The sequence below is a fragment of the Plodia interpunctella genome, chromosome 2, assembly GCF_027563975.2.
Source record: "Plodia interpunctella isolate USDA-ARS_2022_Savannah chromosome 2, ilPloInte3.2, whole genome shotgun sequence".
In the NCBI taxonomy this organism is placed as follows: domain Eukaryota; kingdom Metazoa; phylum Arthropoda; class Insecta; order Lepidoptera; family Pyralidae; genus Plodia; species Plodia interpunctella.
In genome coordinates this window covers 7,342,890-7,362,644 of record NC_071295.1, presented here as the reverse complement: position 1 = coordinate 7,362,644, position 19,755 = coordinate 7,342,890, and the positions used below count along the sequence as shown (strand labels likewise).

Sequence of the window (19,755 nt, the reverse complement as noted above, 5' to 3'; positions counted from 1 at the left end):
GCTTTATTAACCTATGAAAACAAATAGTCGTTTGAAATTACCTATAGGTAGGTAGTAAGCAATTATTCATTTCAGCGTGTGTAAAAACGTAAGTAGTCCATCCAAACAATTCCGTTGAAATAGGGTGTTTCAATTTATGGGGGTAGCTACATTATTTGCTAAGTTAAATACTTAAGGACGAGTTGCATCTTCAAATTTGGCTTTGAATTTAACCGGCGCGTCGCTGACGTTTAAACAAAATGGCTTACTTTTAGTTTTTCTGCCCACGTTAGAGTTCAAGTGTGCAACTCACCCTAAGTATTTAGTACGATCATCGACATTCTAGTTTATATAAAACGTAGTTTAGTCAAAACAAATGTACTTCATAAAAAAAAAACATATTACATAATATATATTTTTTTAACTCTCGCATTTGTAAAATAGATACTTAAATTATGACATTTGCTTTTATTCTTTCCAGAAATTTAATCCGGAGCAGTTTAATCAGGATTTAATGACGCGGATCAATCAATGAAAAGAACCCAAACGATATTAAACATTGTTTCGAAAATTTAACAAGACAACGATTTAAAAAGGTCACCGAGTAAATATCTATTGAAAAGCGCCTATATTACAAATAGGACGGCATATTCTTTCCGAAATGGATTTTTGGAATCTTTAGAAAGTTTGCTATTGTTTCGTCTTCTCAATTTCCATTCTACGAGACCTCACTAGCATAGAAATTAAAAACTGCACCTTTCATAGGTATTAATATTTTGGTGCTTTTATTCTCTATCGTCGAGGATGATATAAAGTGGATCCTGGGCTCCGACTCTCAACGGCTGAGCAAAAACCGGGAATACGCTCAGATGAGAGAGAGAGAAACAGAGACTTTCATCCCTTACGAGCCAGACTTCAGTGCGCTGCTAATAGTGACATAAAAATAACATGTGGCGTTCTACGGATAACGGTATTGGACTTATTTTGGATAATAATTTTTACAAATTACAAAAATATGTGAAATTAAAAATTTACGACAACACATCACAAACAAATCACTTACTAGATTGAAATAGCGTCGCAGGCAATCCATAAATAACTGCTTGACATTTGAGATGTTCGATGTGGTGTAGGAGGGGCGCATGTAGTAGGCAGCCAGCTCTGTTAATTCCTCCAGCTGCAGCAGCTGCTCCGGCGCGCTATGAAGATACAGGTGGTAATTTGGCAACTCCAACAGCTCTATACATGGCGACCCAGTTTCTTTGCTTTCTTTAGGCAACTTCACCATTGTTTTAAATTAACGAAATTATCAAGTGTGTCTTGTGCGCAATGATGGTAAGTAACACAGACTGACATTTAAAAGCGTTGGTACTTACTTTATAATGACTAAACAGTTAACAGTACCTGGAATTTGGAAAGGGCCGATAAACTTGCAAGCTTTTGTTTATAAGCTACCTGTGAACCTGTTTTTAGGTCTATTGTTGCTGTTCCAACACCATACGTCAGACACGTGGTAATTTTGTGCTCATTAGAATGACTGAGACACCCCCGGGCCATTCTTTCCGTGGTAATGATCAAGATAAGTGTTTGCTCTGACACTATTTTCATAGTAATTGAATTCCAAAAATATTGTCAATATAATTAGTTAATGATTGCAGTCTTATTTTTGGCTTTAATATTTCTTTTCATGGAATCGATTGACTTGATTTTGGTAGTTGGCAAATTGTGTATAAAAATCCAGGTAGTCCAAATTTGAATCATTATTAAGTGGTTAGTAAAGGAGTGAACATGGTGAAACTTCCGAATCCGGTCGAACAGCAGGGCAGAGCGATGGGGGAACGGGGTAGCGCCAGGTGGATGTCCCGGAGTCATCGGCGATTTGGGACGCGGTACGGGAGACGTCGCGAGGAGATGAAAAACAGAGAACCTGTCACCCTCAAAGAACTTGAAGAGTTGACTGAGCGATCAGTAGAGCTTATGGAGAAATACAGGCCAAAAGCAGATTGTAATTTTGACATAGCCATGGATCTTCTTCGTTCGCAGTATAATTTGGTAAGTTTTTTTGTAATTATTACTAACCAAATACATAGTACTAATCTTTACAACCTGTTTGAATAGATAATTGAAAAAACTATAATAAATCAAAGATTTCTGCTCTTGATGAGGCTGGCCTTCAAAATTCTAATTAGTTTAAATATTAGTTTATGTCTTCTAATTATCGTTATTTGTGGCCAACAATTCGATTACGAAATGAGTTCTTGAGACTGTTAACATTCATAAAAAACGGTCAAGTGCGAGTTGAACTCGCGGGAAGGGGGTTCCCTACAATTTATAGAATTCTTATGGGTTTTCCTGTAATATACAAGCTCAGTAGTAGTTAGCTATATTTGAGATTAACGAGCCCTTTCATTTAATATATGACACAATAAGGTTTACAAAACTTGTTTAATTCTTCTTCTTCTTCTTGACTTTATCCCACTCATGTGGGGTCGGCACAGTATATAAGTTCATTCCATTGCGTTCTGATTTTTAATTCCCAATATTTCCCTCAAACATTTCTTAGGATTTCACCATCTTACCAAACTTCATCCGATTTGGTCGAATAGATTCAGAGCAAATTGTCTGTTCAGACGGACGCACGAGTGATTCTATAAGAATTCTTTTTTTTTTTGTACGGACCCTAAAAATTACCACTTACCATTATAATGTCAAATAGTATTGCCGCTATACAATAAGTAGGCCATCATATATTACGTCGGTGAAATATCTAGATTCGATAGAAGAGGATAGAAAATAATATTGTTTTCCTTTTCCAGAGCTTCATGATACTTTGTGAGAAGTGCGGCACTCCTCACGCTAATGATGAAATGTCTGCTCCCGAGCGCTGACATGGCGGCAGCTACAACCAGGATTGCTCTGCAGCTGCTAGAAGTTTATAGCTTTGAGAAATCCTTATTAATCCTTATCCTTATTACATATAAAAGAAGTCCCCTTGTCGCGTCTGACTGTATGAACGCGATAAACTATCGGACGCATTTTTATACTGTTTTCACCAATACCTAGATAGTGTGATTCCTGAGGAAGGTATAGGCTTAGGTGTACACCTAAGTGCATAATTTATTATAGTTTTATCCGAGTAAACCCGGGACGAGCCGCTAGTATATAATATGATACAACGCAGTACTCCTGTGATGCTCGCATATAACAATATCTCTTTCGTTGAAATATCAACTTATTTTTAAAGAAAAATGCTTAGTCATTTAAATAACATCCATGCACTGTTTTAATGCTTACTTATACAACATTTTACAAACTTTTTTTTACTTATTTATAAATCGGTTTTACAGTTTTCAAAGAGTCATTTTCTCTTATATAAAATATTGGAAAATGTTGCGTTATGTGAGCGAGAAAATGTTGAATTATGTATAAAATATGGTTTTATAGACCAACCGGTGGTGATCCCAAGAGGGAGAGAGGGGGGTAGGGAGTTGTACAGAAAAGTCAGGTAACTTCATTTGAGTGCGAAAAAAAATATTTATTTTGTAGTAAATTATGATCTTTGGAATTCTATTGGGATTCGAGGGAATAATAGTATTAGTACTTTATACTCGTATTTAGGTGTCTGAAATGTGCCTGTTACATATTGCCGAGTTAATTGGTAAAATTTATATTTTTATGTAAAATTGACAGGATTAAGACAGATACATCTAGTTGAGTTAGTATAATTTAGTTAAGAATGTATTTTTAGTTGTCATTGTTTAAGAAATCACACTAATTGCTTGTAATTACTATTTCTAGGTATTAATTTGATACATTTACATGAACACTTTATTTTATACCTATGAAATAAACTCTTTCAATAAAAACAAAATTTGAAATCATTCCGTGTATATTTTTTAAACTGCGTATAATTATCACAGGTCATTCATTAAACAAAAGCCAAGTCGCACGAATGTATTTTAAAATTAGTGTCACGAAATGGACAGTGAAAACATTGTCTCGGGACGCACAGTGGAAATATAAAGTCATTATATTTTAACATTATTTTCTGCTATTAAATATCCGTCTTTTGGCTATGTCTATTCAGAATAATGTCATTGCAATATAAAATAAGAGAATTTACCACGTCCCGTAGATACTATACTGCTCTATTATACGACTGGCAACATATACAATCTGTAATACTTAATATAAATAAAGGTGAGTACATACTTAGGCTCTGTATATATCATGTAGAAGGTTTATAGCCTTAGGGTACTTGTGAAACACTCCAATACCATTTGCACTAAGAGTAAAACACAGTTTCAACAATGAGATTGTAAATGAATTTATTATTCATTTACAATCTCTCAAACAATATCATTTATTAAAGGTGCCTACCGCAAGTCATATTAGATAGATATGTGCAGGTACGTCCTGGTTTGACGACCTCGGTGGCGCAGTGGTAAAGTTCTTGCCACTGAACCGAGAGGTCCCGGGTTCGATCCCCGGTCGGGTCATGATGGAAAATGATCTTTTTCTGATTGGCCCGGGTCTTGGATGTTTATTTATATATGTATCTATTTATAAAATATAGTATCGTTGAGTTAGTATCCCATAACACAAGTCTCGAACTTACTTTGGGGCTAGCTCAATCTGTGTGATTTGTCCTAATATATAAAAAAAAAAAAAAAAACGTCCATAACGAATTGGTCCCGTTTAGTTGATAGTTTGGTTAGTTTTCAATTTCTATTCAAAATGTTCATTTTGAAATTTAAACCACACAAAATAGTGCATTTGTGTATTTTTGGCTAATTATTTCTATACTTTTTTTTTGAAAATATTTATTCTTTTGTGTTGGATAAAGTCTTTAAAAAATTTATAACATAAACTTTTTTACTTGCGATAAATATATCTATCAGATTGATTAGGACCAGAGAAAATGTACTTAGGTCAGTTGTGAGAAGTTGTAAGTAGAGAGGTCCTACTGGAAAGCGTAGCATTTTCGTAGCACAATGCTACGAAAATAAAGATGCGTTCGTTTATAAAACCATGTAACCATGTAAATATCTATATCTATAATAATAGGTAACTACGTGCCTGATTTTACAATGCGCTAAGATATCTTCAAAATGTCATTTAAAATTGAAGACAAAAGCAAAGAAGGCAGAAAATAAAATAACAAAACCCGCAAGCTCGTTTGCCCACTAGACCTACTATTAAAAATAATTTACTTCGGAGATAGACTTATAGTAATTGAAGTAGCGACGAAGTCTTACTGAAGCTCCTGAAACTGGAGCCGCCGCCAGCTTTCATTTCCTGCGGGCGGTGCCGGAATTTAATCAATCGCCAAATTGACACTAAATACAAACCTAGTGCGAAGGTACAGTTTCATTTAGATTCGGCAAAATTTAATCTGATTAATATGATTGCATACACGTGTGTGATATCTTAAATGGTATTTATATCATACATTTATTAGGAATTTTTGTGTGAAGTAGAAAAATTGAATGACATAGTAGATTAGATTGTACTACTTATTAAAAACTATGGCGTTTTGAACATAGCCACCACAAAATCTTAAGAAACATTAACCCACATTCATAACGTGCAAAATGTACATTCACTTAGGTACCTCTTTTACAATTGCTTACCATTCAAGTAACACTTCTTACTTGATATGTTTTACTATAACTAATCTGAGATAGGTACTAAATAGGTAGTTAGTAAATATTTCATGCAAATTTTTCTTGTACTATTATAAGAATGAACACAGGTTACCGACCCTATAAATACCTAATATGGGTTCTTGGAAACTCGAGCCCCTCTGATTCTGGATAATCGATTTATGAAATTATTACTTATTCAATATTATTTCGGTATGATTTAAAGCTTGTTTTTGCTATTTGCTTTCGGACTCTGCCTGTTTTACGACATATTTCACTTGTTTAACTTCTAAATTAATAAAAAAACAGTTTTTTAAATCTTCTGTTGTGAATTTAATTTAACGCCAAACCATTTCGGATGGAACGCACGAAAATAAAAAATTAGATAAATAAATAGTACCTAAGTATCTAATATTTGCTAAAGATTAAAGTCTAAGGTCCCCAGTTCACAGTTTTAACGTCACATTTGAGTGATGCGACCCACCTTTAATAATTGAAATCATGAGGTTATATTGTCCAAGGTGCGTTGCCTCAGATGTATTTACAAGTATTTATTTGTAGCCCGTACTGTCATCATAGTGGACACGTAGACCTAGGTCGATTGATAAGGCATGCAATGTTACATCTTTGTTGAAATAACTTGGTGCGTTGCGCCAAGATCTTAGATGTTTTTGTTTAATTTGTAGCACATGCTGTCACCTTAATTATTCATACACGCACGTTGCTTTGTGTCATGCAGCTTTAAGTCGTTCACGTAGGACGCCTGATAAGGTGGTAGTACTCTTACTCTTACACCCTTGAAAGTTGAAAGTAGTTGACAGTAAAATATGAAATGAACACTAACATTGTTTCCAAGTTTTGATAAAATATACGCAGATATATAGAAATTAATTGCGTCAAAAGTTTCCGTGCTTGAGGGCCATTAGCTGGAATTCAGTAACCCATTTAACATACACGCAAACCTGGTTGGTACGATTTGCATAAGAAAGTATTAGAGCCTTCACTTTTTCTGCGTATTCAATAACATATACTTACTTGTGCAGTTACTCGTAAGATTTAATCAAAAATGTACGAGATATTAATTTGATATTTGAATATGATTATGAATAAGTTTTTTTAGGTTAATTTATTGTAATTTAAATCTGTTCTGTGGGGTCTTTACAATATTATTATCAGGCATTGGCTACTTACCATTTAAAGAGTAGAGAAATCTAGTATGTATCAAAGAAAACCTGGAAAGAAACCCTGTATAACATAATGGAAGCTTTTTTAAGACATTTGTTTTTAAGTTCTCACAAAAAATATTTTGAAGGAAATTTGAATACTAAGACTATTCTACTATGTACATAGATAGGTATATACTTAAACGTGGAAATTTGTAAGAATGGATGTTATTTATAAACTTGGATTCTAATAAACTTTGTTAACGGTAGAATGAAAACTGAAATAACACACAGGGTACTTTACCCGGCTATTCCCACGGGTACGGAGCAGGGGAGCGCAGCGAGTTTTCGGAAAATGATATATTTACAACTTGGTAAATATAATTTTAATAAAATATAAACAATCCTACAGTTAGTAGGTTTGACGTCTCAGAAACCAGTTTTCTTTAATTTTTTGCATTCAATTATATATTAGTATCCTGCATTGAGTGTTCTCTTGTTCTATATTGTACATGAAATAATGTTGAAAACAAGATAACTAATTTGAATAACACACAATATATATTATATAGCTCGTTCAACGATTTAACGTGATAGTCCTGAAATACCGGATATATTAAGTAGGAACCAAACTTTCCTGAAAGAATCTTGTTTTTGATTCCTAGATTTAGAAATATAACGCTTACTTCTGTGGCTTCTATGAAAATTTGAAGATGACATCGATGTATTATGTAGCTTTGTATAGTTTTATAAAAGCTTAAGATTTCCGTTCGATCTTAAAACTCTCTAATAAAAAAGGCAGACACACAAATAGGTACAATTACTTGATTAATAATAATTATGCTATAAAATAAAAAAGGGATTATAACATTAAAATCTGATTAATACGTACCTTTACAACATTACATTATAGGTACATAAAATTATTACGTTTCCAGCTACAATAATGTGTCCCCCCATATTCTTTACTTCGACATTAGTGGATAGGACATCTTATAATCAATTATATTTTACAATGAATAGTTAGTAAATTTATACAGTTTTTTATGTAAGTGTATATTGTTATAAAACTGTGTTTTATTTCAATTTTCTGTTCATATATCGTTGGCAGACATAGTAAACCACAGAGGCGCTGAAACACCCAATGAACATATATCTTAATCAGTCCTCCCATAAAATTAGCAAACCGCACTTTCCCGTCGGTATAGGCGGCTATTATTTCTCTTTTAGTTCCTGCTCGCTCCCCAGAGGGAACAATGTAGTTTTCTTTATTTCAGGTAAAACACTGAATGTCTGCATTGCAGACTGTCCCGCGACTTTAAACAAAAATATTTATATTTAAATGAATGCCCAGCATGACAAAAATGCGAAATTTTAGCCGAGAATTTACCAAAATGATTTTTAGCCTTTTAAATCAGCCGAATTGTTTGATGTAACTCCAATGATAAGATATAAAATTGCGTACTTTTACACAGATAACAAAATAACGTAAAATCTAGATTATTTATGCAATTTCGTATTGAAGGCTCCACCAAGCTTTTATCGTTATTATTAAGTATAGTAACTAGTTAACTCTGCCAATTTTACATGTAATAATCTAATCATGATGATATTTGTACAGAAAACACTTGATTTAACACAACTGCAGTTTCCCCATATAGGACTACATTAGGATATATTTACCTACACTACAAAAATATCAAAATTGCAATTATAGATCAACAACTTCATTTTTATCCTATTTTTAATCATTTCAAATATTACTTCAGCAAAGCTGCAGACAAAAATTAGTATTGTTGTTAATTCTCTTTTACACGTAAAATACGATAAATATTAATTTCGTTCAGAAGCTGATAAGAGAAAATTAAAAATTGAAATCACCGGCTAACGATAAAATGTTATAGGAGCAATTGATAATAACTGTTCGAAATTCAAATGTAGTGCAGCACATGTCACTTAGGCTGCACCCACCATGTTGAACTTATTGGTTATTCTTGCTGGTGAGTATGTACCTTTTTATTATGGCCTACGTCGTGGTTAATAAACCTTAAAAATATACATTTAATTATTTTATATTTCATCCCATTGCTGATTATACGGGGAACACGAGGAGACCGTGTTCTTTAAAGTTTCCAATACAAAGTACAGCCATTTTCTTGCTGAATTTCCAAAATTTTCAAGGACATCCTAGGCACACCGACGTGACAGCTTAGGAAGCTTCGGAGTTCTATAGTATTCAATATATAATCTATACAACATTTTATGTAAGTACACCTTTTCTCCCAATTAATGTGCGTAAATTATTTAAATAATGTTCATATAATCATGATTTTAGCTTCTCTTGTTCCATTAGTGGAAGTCCATAGTAATCGTCTTTCAAGAAGTGACATCGATGCTATTCTAAATATCATACAAACACAACAACAAAGAAGTGACAGTGACTCAGACAGTGGCTCCTATGAGAGGCTTGCGTTAAGAAATAGTCAACTGGTTAATTTGCTACATCGATCTCTTAATGAAGAAAAGAAAAGGGAAAGGAAAGTTAGAAAGGAATCGAAACTTTATAGATACGACTCAAATGAAAATGTTGAAGAGTTAAATCGAATTCTAGATCAGAACAAAGATGATGATGATGATGACGATAGTTATTTGGATAAGAAAAAAATACGTCCCTATGATTTATTACAGAAAAGGAACGATAGACAGAAAAGTTATAATAAGAATAAACTGCTTCCTAATAATTTATTGGAAACGTATCAGGACCGAAACGAGAGGAGTCTCAGTGATTATTCCAAAGTATATATAATTTTGAATCCGGACGCGGTGAGAAATAGTCAAAATAAAAGAAAGATAGCTAATTTGTGAGTGTTTTGTTGTGTAATATTGAGTGTTGCATTAATTAGTGAAAACGATCTACATAAGGAGATCGTTTTCACTAATTTCTCAATATGTTTTCATATATCTAAATATATTTTTAAAATATTTTCAGGATATCCCGGCTTCTCTCGAGATCATCACAAACTGAAGATGATTTGTTATTAGGAGCATATGCCAATAGACAGAACAGACGTGACGGTGCAGAAAAGGGAGGTATGTGTTACAAATGAACTTTTCGAAGATATTGTAGTTTGTGTTTTCGTGCAATGCAATTTGTTGGTATGCCAGGGATAAGATTTATCAACCATTCACTTAAACAACAAGTTAAAAATTTATTAAATTCGTGTACTTTTTGGATTGTTAATTTATATTCTAAGTAGATTGTTTCCTTATGTTCATTCATTACATAGTTATAATGTAGATTACTCTGGTCATATTTTAATTTCAGAGAATCTTGGTCACCGATCTGATTTAGTTAGCTGACTATATTGTAAATTGCATATTTTGATGGATGTAATTAATTTCAGCGTACATGAAGGACTCATTTGAAGAGCGGCCCAAGCGCCCACGTTACAACAACTACGGCGGAGGCGGCGGCGGCGGGGGCGGTCGCACAGCCATACCGTACATACGGAACAGGGGAGATATTTACGTTCGAGACCGTAACGAGTAAACAGAAATTAATTAAAAACTTTAAATTAATTAAATCTTTTATTTATCATGACAATCACTTATTCCAGTGTTCTTTAAACTACTAATAAAGAAAATTATTTCTAAGAAAATAGTTTTTCTTCCATTTAATTATTTCATATTTTTTAGAAAATTATTATGATCATTATTTTACTCATTAGGCAGGCATGGAAGCGAAACATAACTTGAAATACAACTAGTAAGTTGCTTCCGTGAGCAACTTTTGTAAAACTTGTAACTCTTGTAGTCTCTCTTTGTCGTCGGGGTTTAAAAAAAGTAAGTAAGTTCCACAAGTTGTTTCGTTAAACTTATGTAAGATAAGTTGTCTAAATATATTTTTTTAATCTTGAAAAATTTAAAACAGAAAGTTATATAAAAAATCCAAAAATTGTAATAGTACAACAAAGTACACCATAAAATTTGAAAAAATGATATAAATGTTTTATAGTTATAGCGGCTGATAACGAGTAAAATGTAGGTTTTGAAACAGTTTCGGCTCAGCAGAGGTTATGATGTTGAGCCTAGTGATTTTACATTTTGGTAACTAACAAAAATATATCTTGTACAAATTTTCTGTTGCACTGTTTTCTTTTTATATACTTTAAGTTTCTGAATCATTCACATGTATATATATCAATTTTTATTATTGTATTTATTATAGCATGGTATAAAAGGGGTATACTTCTACTATGACTGTTTTACTTACAATATTTATTTAAATATATTTGAATCCTAAATTTTTTAATGCAATTTCTCAAATTTAATTTTCAGCCGCCTTTACAATAAACGAAATTTATTGTGCACCCAGGTTAATTGTTGACGATTTATTAGATATAATTGAACAACAACAGAGAACGAAGCAAAATAGCGATTATTCGTCGACGTCTGATGACAGCGGGGTTTCTGATGAGAACGATAAAACCTTGAGAGCTGGACAACTTGTTCGATACTTTCAGAACTCCCTTGATAATAACAAAAATAAAAAATTTACTCAAAATAAAAAATTGTCAGAACTATATTCATACCTTGCCAAGTTGAATGATAACAGGAAAGATAGATATTTGGTTAATAACAAAAAGGATCTTAATAGTTACTCGTATGTTGTTAAAAAGAACTCGCGTGAAATAAATCAATTGGTGCAACTTTTACTATCACAAATTAATAAAAAGCAAAGAAAAGGAGAAGAGGAAGAATCAGCCGAATACAAAAATCGTGAAGATGCAGGCGATATCGGTCTAAATGATTACTCCCGAATATACATTATCCTAAACCCAGAAGTGATGGAAACGGAAAAAACTCCAAACCTGTTGTCTGAATTGTGAGTTATTTTTTTTTATTTTACTATGAGGTTGACGCATAAAATGTGGTGTTATAAATTCGTGCTTATGATCTGACATCTAAGGATGCCGTAGATCGTTGTGGCAATCAAACTAGTGGACCAATTTAGATATTTGGTATTATAAAGTAATTTTAGCGAATGCTTCCATTTATATTCTATAGAAATGACCACAATATAAAAACATTAAGTCAATTGTTGTTTTAATGTTTTACTTTTGCTGTAGACTCTCAGGGTTGTCGTCGAAATCTAGATCGGTTTTACCAACGAACTTACTTGGGCCCAAGGAGATCCGGTACAAGGGATTTCCACTGAAATCCGCTTTGGTGCAACGGCGCAGAGGCGGTGGTAGAGAACAGAAGTTTTCTCGCGAAGGTATGTGTTGATGATGATCTGTATTTTCATCGTTGGAAATAGGCATCATGACGGACCCTTTGAATAGTCTTGTTAATATGAAGAAGATTTTGAGTACTCACAGGATTTTCACTATTATGTGATTTGTTTTTCAAATTAATCATTTATTTAATTTACTACATATAATTCTTAGGCTGGGTTGCAATGTCAACTTTGACGTAAACTTTAAAGTGCGCAGAAAAAAGCAAGGTACGCCATTTTACGCTAAACGTCAGCGGTGCGCCGGTTAAAATCAACGTCAAATTTGACGGTACAAGATTTATATAGTTATCGATATTCCATTTACAAACACATATAAACAAATAAATTATTGTAATATTATTTTATATCAGCAATGGGGAAGAACTCAATGGAAGAAAGTAAGCATCAACGGTACTCAAACTATGGTGGTGGTGGTGGAGGTGGTGGTGGCGGTGGTGGTGGACGTGGGTGGGACGGGGGTCGCGGCAGGGGAGGGGGCGGGACCGGCCGCACGGGCATCCCATATATAAGACAACGACCTGGTATATTTGAGAAGTATTCATAATATCATGATGTTATAAAAAAAATATCATTATTTTCTTATTTTAAAATTTACAGCATTTTCTCGTTAAAGTACGAATTCAACGGAGATATTGAAAATTAAATATATGGCACACCAAATATGTGTATTATTTTTTCCATCAAATTTCTCTGTCACCTTTATTCAGAACACAGTTAGATGCTTAGGTTGCAGTTAGTGATGTGCTACTCTAGAAGTTTTCAAAAACATTTAATATATACTCGTAATGAGAATTTCTATAAGAATTCCCATGAAACTTTCTCGGTAGTACTTAAGTCGCCAAATGGTATTCAAATTTGCAAGTCAGTTCGCAATAGTTTGATAACAAATTTTGTGATAGTAATAATAACCCGATAATACTTATATCAGCATACCTGGGTACTGCATAACCACAGCTCTTTTTGGTGTAGAGTAAAAATAAGGGTGTAAATAAAATACTTCAAATCGTTATAATTACAGTTTTATTTATGTTATTATCATCTTCTATATAATATTTACGAGTATATCACAGTCATCACTTTAGTAAGTGCATTAATATAAGAATTGTTTTAACATAACATACCAAAAAGTATTGACTAGACAGTTTTAAGTGACTTAACTATAACAAAACTTTCTGCAAATAAATAATGAGATTCCTAAATTATTGATTAGTAAAACTATTGACTAGTAAAACGTGCTGATAACATGATCGTAATATAATATCTGTGTGATTCTGTCGCCTAAACCTGTAAACTGTAACCCGTTATATTTGAGAATTGTTCAAATTTTCCTTATTCAGTCCAAAGGACTGAAAATTGCACTAATCGTGCACACTTTTGTGAGGTATTAATAACAATAAATAGCGCATTATTTATTAGTAAATTAAAGCTTTCATAATAAAGTAAGATATTAAACGCAGCGCGTCATAGCGCACGTTTTACATCTGACGACCACCTTGCGTATCCAGGGCCTGATTAACCCTTAGACTAATTAGGCTGCAGCCTGCCTAGGACGCGAGGATCAGGGAGCGCTGAAATCGCATGCACATTCGCTAGATCTAACATTAGTTAACTAAATAAATAAATGATTTGCAAACATAAAATGTTTGGGAACCTTTGATTTAAGGGTGCGTCACCATAATTAGTCTAGGGTGATCAGAACTCTTGATCAGTCTCTGTTTGTATCCTCATTACACTTGGAACCGGTAAAATGGCGAATTAAGGAGATATTTTTTCCTTATTGATGTAAGAGGAACTCATTATAATTCATTAGCCGCTGCAATGTGCTGGATATATATTCTCTGTCTGCCACAACTTTGTTGGGCTAACTATTATCATCAAGAAATGTAAACACAAAAAAAAAAAAACTGTCAACTCCATGTGGCATGGTGCAAGACTATTTTTCTGACGTAACCAACTTCAGTCTTTGGTTTGAGTTATAATTTTGTACAACACAAGTACCTAGTTAATTAAAACCAAATTCCTTAAATATTACATAGGCTTATATGAACTTAATTACCCTTTAGACATTATTTTCATACAAATAACATAAAAGATTCAGTGCAATATTTTAAAATCAATTAATTAGTAAATATAGTAATTATTTTTTTCTGCATGGATTGCACTTCATACTGAATACAATTTATTTATATACACACACATTAATATAATGCTAATAAATACAATTTAGTATACCAGCCAGCCTAAATCGATTTACTGTTAAATAAAATACAGTCGCTTGAAACTCGAAAAATGTATGTTTGAAGAGTCGAATAGCGATACTGTATGAGATTGCTTGGAGTTTGTAACTTAATTTTCAACTTTGATTGAGGCAGCTAGATACCTGTCACTGAAAGTTGAACAGATTGAGAAACAAATTATATATATGTTAGCTTTTGCCTGCGGTTTCGCAGGCATTAATTTCTGATTTTTATACAAACTTTCAACCCCTCATTATAGTCATTGAGGGATTGATTTTTGAAAAAAAGATGTAGCTTATGTTTGAGGCTCTTCAATTACATGCACTAAATTTCATCGAAATCGGTCCAGCGGTTTAGCCGTGAAAGCGGAACAGAGAGACAGATAGACTTTCTTTAGTATGGATATATTAAAGTATAGCATATACTTCTACCTTTATAATAATTTATTTCAAAAAAAATACAGTTTGTAAATGTGTATGATTTTTATTCATATTAAAAATTATTTAATTGATTTCTATGATCTAACAGATACACACTCGCACACTTCTATTTATTATTGTATAGAATATTGTAGTTATAGTATTAAATTTATATTTAACCTCTGCCTTATAAATATCGATCTAATCGAATATTAATTAACATACTTTGTATAGAATTAGGTACTTCATTATTATATTAAAATTAATAAATATAATTTTATAAATGTAAGTATGTATTTTAGGTATGCTTTTTATATTTTGATATAGGTAATAACAATGCATTTTAGGGCATAATGATAATTGACTAGAATAATGAAGATTTACTAATGATTTGACTAGCCTTGATTGCAATAAAGTAAATAAGCTAAATAACATATATTTTGTATTAAATGAAAGCTTAGTATATCTGTCGAGGTTAGAGATGGAATAAAACTAGCGATGCAGACAATTTAGCCCGTTATCGTCGGCTTTTCTTGTTTTCCTTTATTTTGACATTTGATCCTAATTACTCGAGCCACTCAAAGCAATCCCAGAGAAAATGTAGCGAGAGTTTTCTCTAGCAAAACTAGGAAATAATGACATGATATCATTTTATATATTTATAAAAAGAAATAGTGGTTACGCGATAGGCCGCACTAAGGTTTATGCAAATCACGACACAGACAATTGTGTTGGAAGACGAGATGGAAACATACTATTTGGGAATTGAAAATATAAAATAATGATTTATTTTAAGACAATAATTTGTTGATAATGTGCAAATATTTAATACGCACTACTAAAATTTATCTATACAGTCTAATGATATTATAATATTACACCATGTTGTGTTAAGTTAAAATTCAATCAATCTATTGAATAAATGAATAAATATATTTAAATAATTAATTAGCACCTAATATACTACTTGAGAAAGTGTATCGTAAACAAACGCTTGCAGTCTACTCATGCGTCACTATAGTGCGGGAAATGATATTAAATTCATCGTAATTCATTTACATCACTACTTAACGCAATTGATCCCATTCCAGGCAATTCACAATAATGAAATTCAACTATTCATTTTTAACTCATATAAATACTTGCTCGTATTTATAATTGATCTAAATCACGAAATAACGAGAGTATAGATAATTATTGAATATAAATATAAACCTATTTTTAAACCGATTGTATAGTAAATTTTCCTTGTTTCTAAAAAAAAATATTTATTTTTACTTGAAAGTTGTTTTCGGTCTTCTTTTTCAAGAAAATCAGTTTAGTCATTTGATAATTGACATCATCAATTATGAGTGCCATCACTCATAATTGTGATGGGTTTAGGCCCAATATTTCCTAGTTTAGTCCCAAAAAGTCCAACACAAGATGAGAGGGTTGCATTCATACCCGACTTTTTGGGTACCTAGGTATACAATGAAAATAATTGCTAAAGTAATTTCTATACTTTCCTTATTTTTTCTACAGGCTCCATGATCTGCGATATAACTTAAATCGCTCACCTTGAAGTCTACTAATTAAAACAATTTAATGGACCCGTTCATTATCTAACTGTACACATACGAATAAGTTACAGAATTGCTAGTTGTGGATACCACCCGACGCCATTTAGACCACGTAGTGATCGTACATAAAGACGTCATCCTCATCAGAACTTCAAAGCTATATTCTAGTCGGTTGAGCGCTTCACTTCTTGATACCGGGCTTACTATCTCCTTTATCTGTTTCATGTAGTGCCCTCCTCGGCCATGTGTCATTTAACAACTTCTATATACACAAAATAATTTCACATCACGCCTGATTATAGTGGTTGTAGATACATCACCTCTCAACTTTTGAATATTAATATTTATAGAATTCTATGGACTATTAACCAAAAATAGATTTGTATATTTTTGCAATTAACCAAAAATAGTCGTGGTCTATATGACACAGGATGACACCGACAACCACGCAAACCTCACTCACTGGCTATGAAACTACTCACTGAACACTGAGTTTTTATAGAGTGTCCGGCGTGAGTTGTGTGTCCGGTGCTGGGTCGCCTCGAAGGCGAGACCTGTCACCCTCAGAGGTAGTTAGGCCGCGACACGCAACACAGTACTCCCATGCCTTTGTACAGCGAGCCTCGTCGTTTGTTCCGCCACAACCCGTTCACGTCATCTCCTTTTAGTGCGATGTTAGTCTCTGTAAGCGGTAGATTTTGTTTAATGATTTCAGTTCCTATTGAGTTAAGCAAATGATATATAGTAATCAGTGTAGAATATTTCACACAACAGCTATTTGGTAGAAATTCTCATTTCTAAATCATTTGCTACTATATAAATAAAATATATGAACAACAGTTAAAATGCATGTTTTTATAAACCTGTTAGGTCATTTATAAAATACAAGCTGCCCGTGGTTATCCTGGCATTAAAAAGTAGACTGTTATACTTCAAACCAAACAGTGTGCTCCGACATGAAGGAAGGACAAACAAATACACTTTCACATTAATAATATTCGTTTGGATAGTATAGCCATGGATGGAATTATGGATTTCAATTATGTTTTCTTTTTGAAAAACCAAATTTTTCTAACGTAGATAACATTATAAGAAATCCTCCATAAAGTAAAAATATAAATAAATAATAATGGCACAAAAGTGAAACTGCAAATTTGTGACCCAAGCTGTTGATGAAATAATATATTCTCGGCAGTTCCTCGGAGAGTCCTTAATGTCTGCTCGAGTCTTGGTCTGAACTCATAATCCTTTTATGTTAATGGAAACTGTCTTTTGCACTTTGTGTTTATTCGTGTCATTATGCCTATGATTTCGTCCTTTGGATTTAGGCAAGCTTCGTTCTTATAGGCGTGAATTAGCATACACACACATATCTTATGTGATATGTGTACATACAGCTAATTTGTTAAGGTTTTAAGGAGTTTGGAATTTAATGTCTTTTGTTGACCTGCTCATTAAGAGTGGGTTGCACCAGTGATCAAATGGGATATTTTGCGATTTTCTAGCGCAGGTTTAAGTGAACGTCACAGTGGTTACAACGAAACATTTTATAAAACCTATCGCGAGATAGGCAGCCTGTAATTTTAAATGCTGTCCTACAGAAAGGTTTGATAACAGGTGATAAATGAGAGTAGGATACTCACTCTGTTTGATCTAAACGTAATCCTGGTTTCAATCTCGGCTGTGACTGCCTGTGTTCTATTACTACTATTCAAGTCTAGATTTGGCGTAAAAAATACATTAAAATCTTGAAAATTCGTCTTTTTATGACTAGCTGACTGTTTGCAATCGGCCTTTTTCGGAAAAGCTATTTGAGCCTGTATGATAAGGCCGTTCTTGTCCCTTACTTGCCTCTTACAATATCCACGGGAGGACATGGAGTGAAGTAAGATTCTCATGCCTTGGCAATTGCTATGGTACTTTAAATATGTAAGTAAAGTACTATACAGTTTAACGAAGTTACCTAAGTGATTGAGGTTTTCATGCTGAGGCAAGTGCTCCTGGATGTCGTTGACTATCCTGGTGATCTCCTGCGTGTCCTTGACGATACTGCAGAGCTCCTCTTGGTTGAAGTCAGGCGTGATCTGCTTGCACAGAAGGATCTGGCTGATCACGTTGCCGAAGTTCGAAGGACCCGCCCGATTTTCTACAAAAAAATTTTTCGCTTTAAAATTTTCCATTTAAACACTTGGTTGATTGAAAGAAATCCCTTTCTGGGATTAGTTCGCCTTTGTATAATTATAATACGAATTTTTTAATCAGTTTCTCTATATGATTTTTTGTGTAATAAAGAATTTACAAATAAGAATTAATAATTGAGATTCCAACATTAGGTTACATGTTGTTAGTAACCTACTTAGTACCAAGTGTTTTTTGTATATTTCATTTAAACAGAAGTTCAACAAACAAATAATATTTAATAAATAAATCTTAAACTATAAAATATGGTGTGTTTTGCTGACTTCTATTTAACGGTTATCAAACATCTACTACATCTACTAACATCTTTTAATCTATTTTCAACAACTGATTACAGTTGTTGAAAATAGATTAAAAGGAATTAATTTCCAACTCAAAGTTGAACCGCTGCGTTATTGTTCGAGGGTACTAAACAAGTCTTATTGCTGTACTTAAATGGGACTTAGCAACTTATGTTTATTGGTGGTGGCAAGTGATTAATACCGCAGCTTCAACTTTGTGGCCACACGGAATGGCGCCACGCCAATTAGGAAGGATAAAATAAAATAACTGCTTATTTAGATCATGCATTCTTCTCTACACAGATATTTAAAAAAGTCGACAGAAACATCGCGTTATAGAATAGCAAATTGGACTTATATTGTTTCTGAAATATTCATAATACGTACCTGCTAGTTTTCAAGTTGATGAAAGGACTATCCCGGTTAGATTTCAGCTGGTATTTAAATAAATAATGGGCAGTGGCCGGTCAAGTTAATCCGTTCCATTATAGTATCTAATTTGTGTAATATATAAAGAATCATCATTTTATCCAATGTGTTATTGCTAACACTGGTGTCAGATATTATTCAAGTCGCCTGAAGGCATCTGGCATGACTTTTACGACGGCTTACCTCCATCTAGTGGCAGGTACTCGCATACACACTAGGGAACTAAACTGTCAACCAGTTTACTTCACCGGAAGCAAGTGGTGGTCTATGAAAACTACTATATATGAATTAAATTTATTACAAACTCATATGGCATGAGTAGGATAGAATATGAAGAATTAAATTAATAGAAAGCTAAATGTATAAAAAACAGAAAGAATGAACCGAGAAAACACAGTATTTTTTTAAGCGAAAGAGGGCGAATTCTCGGCGGTTCGTTATTGCTCGTTGTAAAAAAAACTAAAATTATTATCGTTCATTAAAATCAAAGACAAGGACAATCTTAGAGAAAAGTGTGACTAATTACACAATGCCTTGCTGTT

General features: G+C 33.1%; 4 protein-coding genes across 5 annotated transcripts in view; 3 read left to right on the top strand and 1 right to left on the bottom strand.

Annotated features, from left to right (window-relative positions):
- The first annotated feature begins 222 nt into the window (after window positions 1-222).
- Window positions 223-3,767, top strand: LOC128677183 (uncharacterized). Its single transcript, XM_053757859.1, has 2 exons — window positions 223-2,031; window positions 2,796-3,767. Exons 1-2 carry the CDS (start codon window positions 1,768-1,770, stop codon window positions 2,865-2,867), a joined length of 336 nt encoding a protein of 111 aa, XP_053613834.1. The 5' UTR covers window positions 223-1,767; the 3' UTR covers window positions 2,868-3,767.
- A 4,860-nt stretch (window positions 3,768-8,627) lies between these two features.
- On the top strand, window positions 8,628-10,446 carry LOC128678146 (uncharacterized). Its single transcript, XM_053759494.2, has 4 exons — window positions 8,628-8,787; window positions 9,123-9,648; window positions 9,777-9,877; window positions 10,192-10,446. The coding sequence occupies exons 1-4, from the start codon at window positions 8,760-8,762 to the stop codon at window positions 10,335-10,337; spliced, it is 801 nt and encodes a 266-aa protein (XP_053615469.1). The 5' UTR covers window positions 8,628-8,759; the 3' UTR covers window positions 10,338-10,446.
- Window positions 10,447-10,741: 295 nt separating this feature from the next.
- Window positions 10,742-12,746, top strand: LOC128678138 (uncharacterized). The gene is made up of 4 exons (XM_053759482.1): window positions 10,742-10,894; window positions 11,126-11,672; window positions 11,917-12,065; window positions 12,437-12,746. Exons 1-4 carry the CDS (start codon window positions 10,864-10,866, stop codon window positions 12,628-12,630), a joined length of 921 nt encoding a protein of 306 aa, XP_053615457.1. The 5' UTR covers window positions 10,742-10,863; the 3' UTR covers window positions 12,631-12,746.
- A 349-nt stretch (window positions 12,747-13,095) lies between these two features.
- Window positions 13,096-19,755, bottom strand: part of dcma (decima) — a 79,556-nt gene continuing 72,896 nt past the window's right edge. For both annotated transcript variants that reach the window (XM_053759506.2, XM_053759524.1), the window contains exons 5-6: window positions 18,268-18,450; window positions 13,096-16,986 (exon numbers count right to left, since the gene is read on the bottom strand). In XM_053759506.2, coding sequence (XP_053615481.1) covers window positions 16,868-16,986; window positions 18,268-18,450 — 302 coding nt within the window. In that variant the 3' untranslated portion in view covers window positions 13,096-16,867. The remainder of the gene's footprint in view (window positions 16,987-18,267; window positions 18,451-19,755) is intronic.

Coding starts and splice junctions, on each gene's coding strand:
- LOC128677183 (XM_053757859.1), top strand. CDS start 1,768: ATGGTGAAACTTCCGAATCCGGTCGAACAGCAGGGCAGAGCGATGGGG. Junction 2,032..2,795: donor TTCGTTCGCAGTATAATTTG/GTAAGTTTTTTT, acceptor TTCCTTTTCCAG/AGCTTCATGATACTTTGTGA.
- LOC128678146 (XM_053759494.2), top strand. CDS start 8,760: ATGTTGAACTTATTGGTTATTCTTGCTG. Junction 8,788..9,122: donor CTTATTGGTTATTCTTGCTG/GTGAGTATGTAC, acceptor TCATGATTTTAG/CTTCTCTTGTTCCATTAGTG. Junction 9,649..9,776: donor AAAAGAAAGATAGCTAATTT/GTGAGTGTTTTG, acceptor AAATATTTTCAG/GATATCCCGGCTTCTCTCGA.
- LOC128678138 (XM_053759482.1), top strand. CDS start 10,864: ATGATGTTGAGCCTAGTGATTTTACATTTTG. Junction 10,895..11,125: donor CCTAGTGATTTTACATTTTG/GTAACTAACAAA, acceptor TTTAATTTTCAG/CCGCCTTTACAATAAACGAA. Junction 12,066..12,436: donor ACAGAAGTTTTCTCGCGAAG/GTATGTGTTGAT, acceptor ATTTTATATCAG/CAATGGGGAAGAACTCAATG.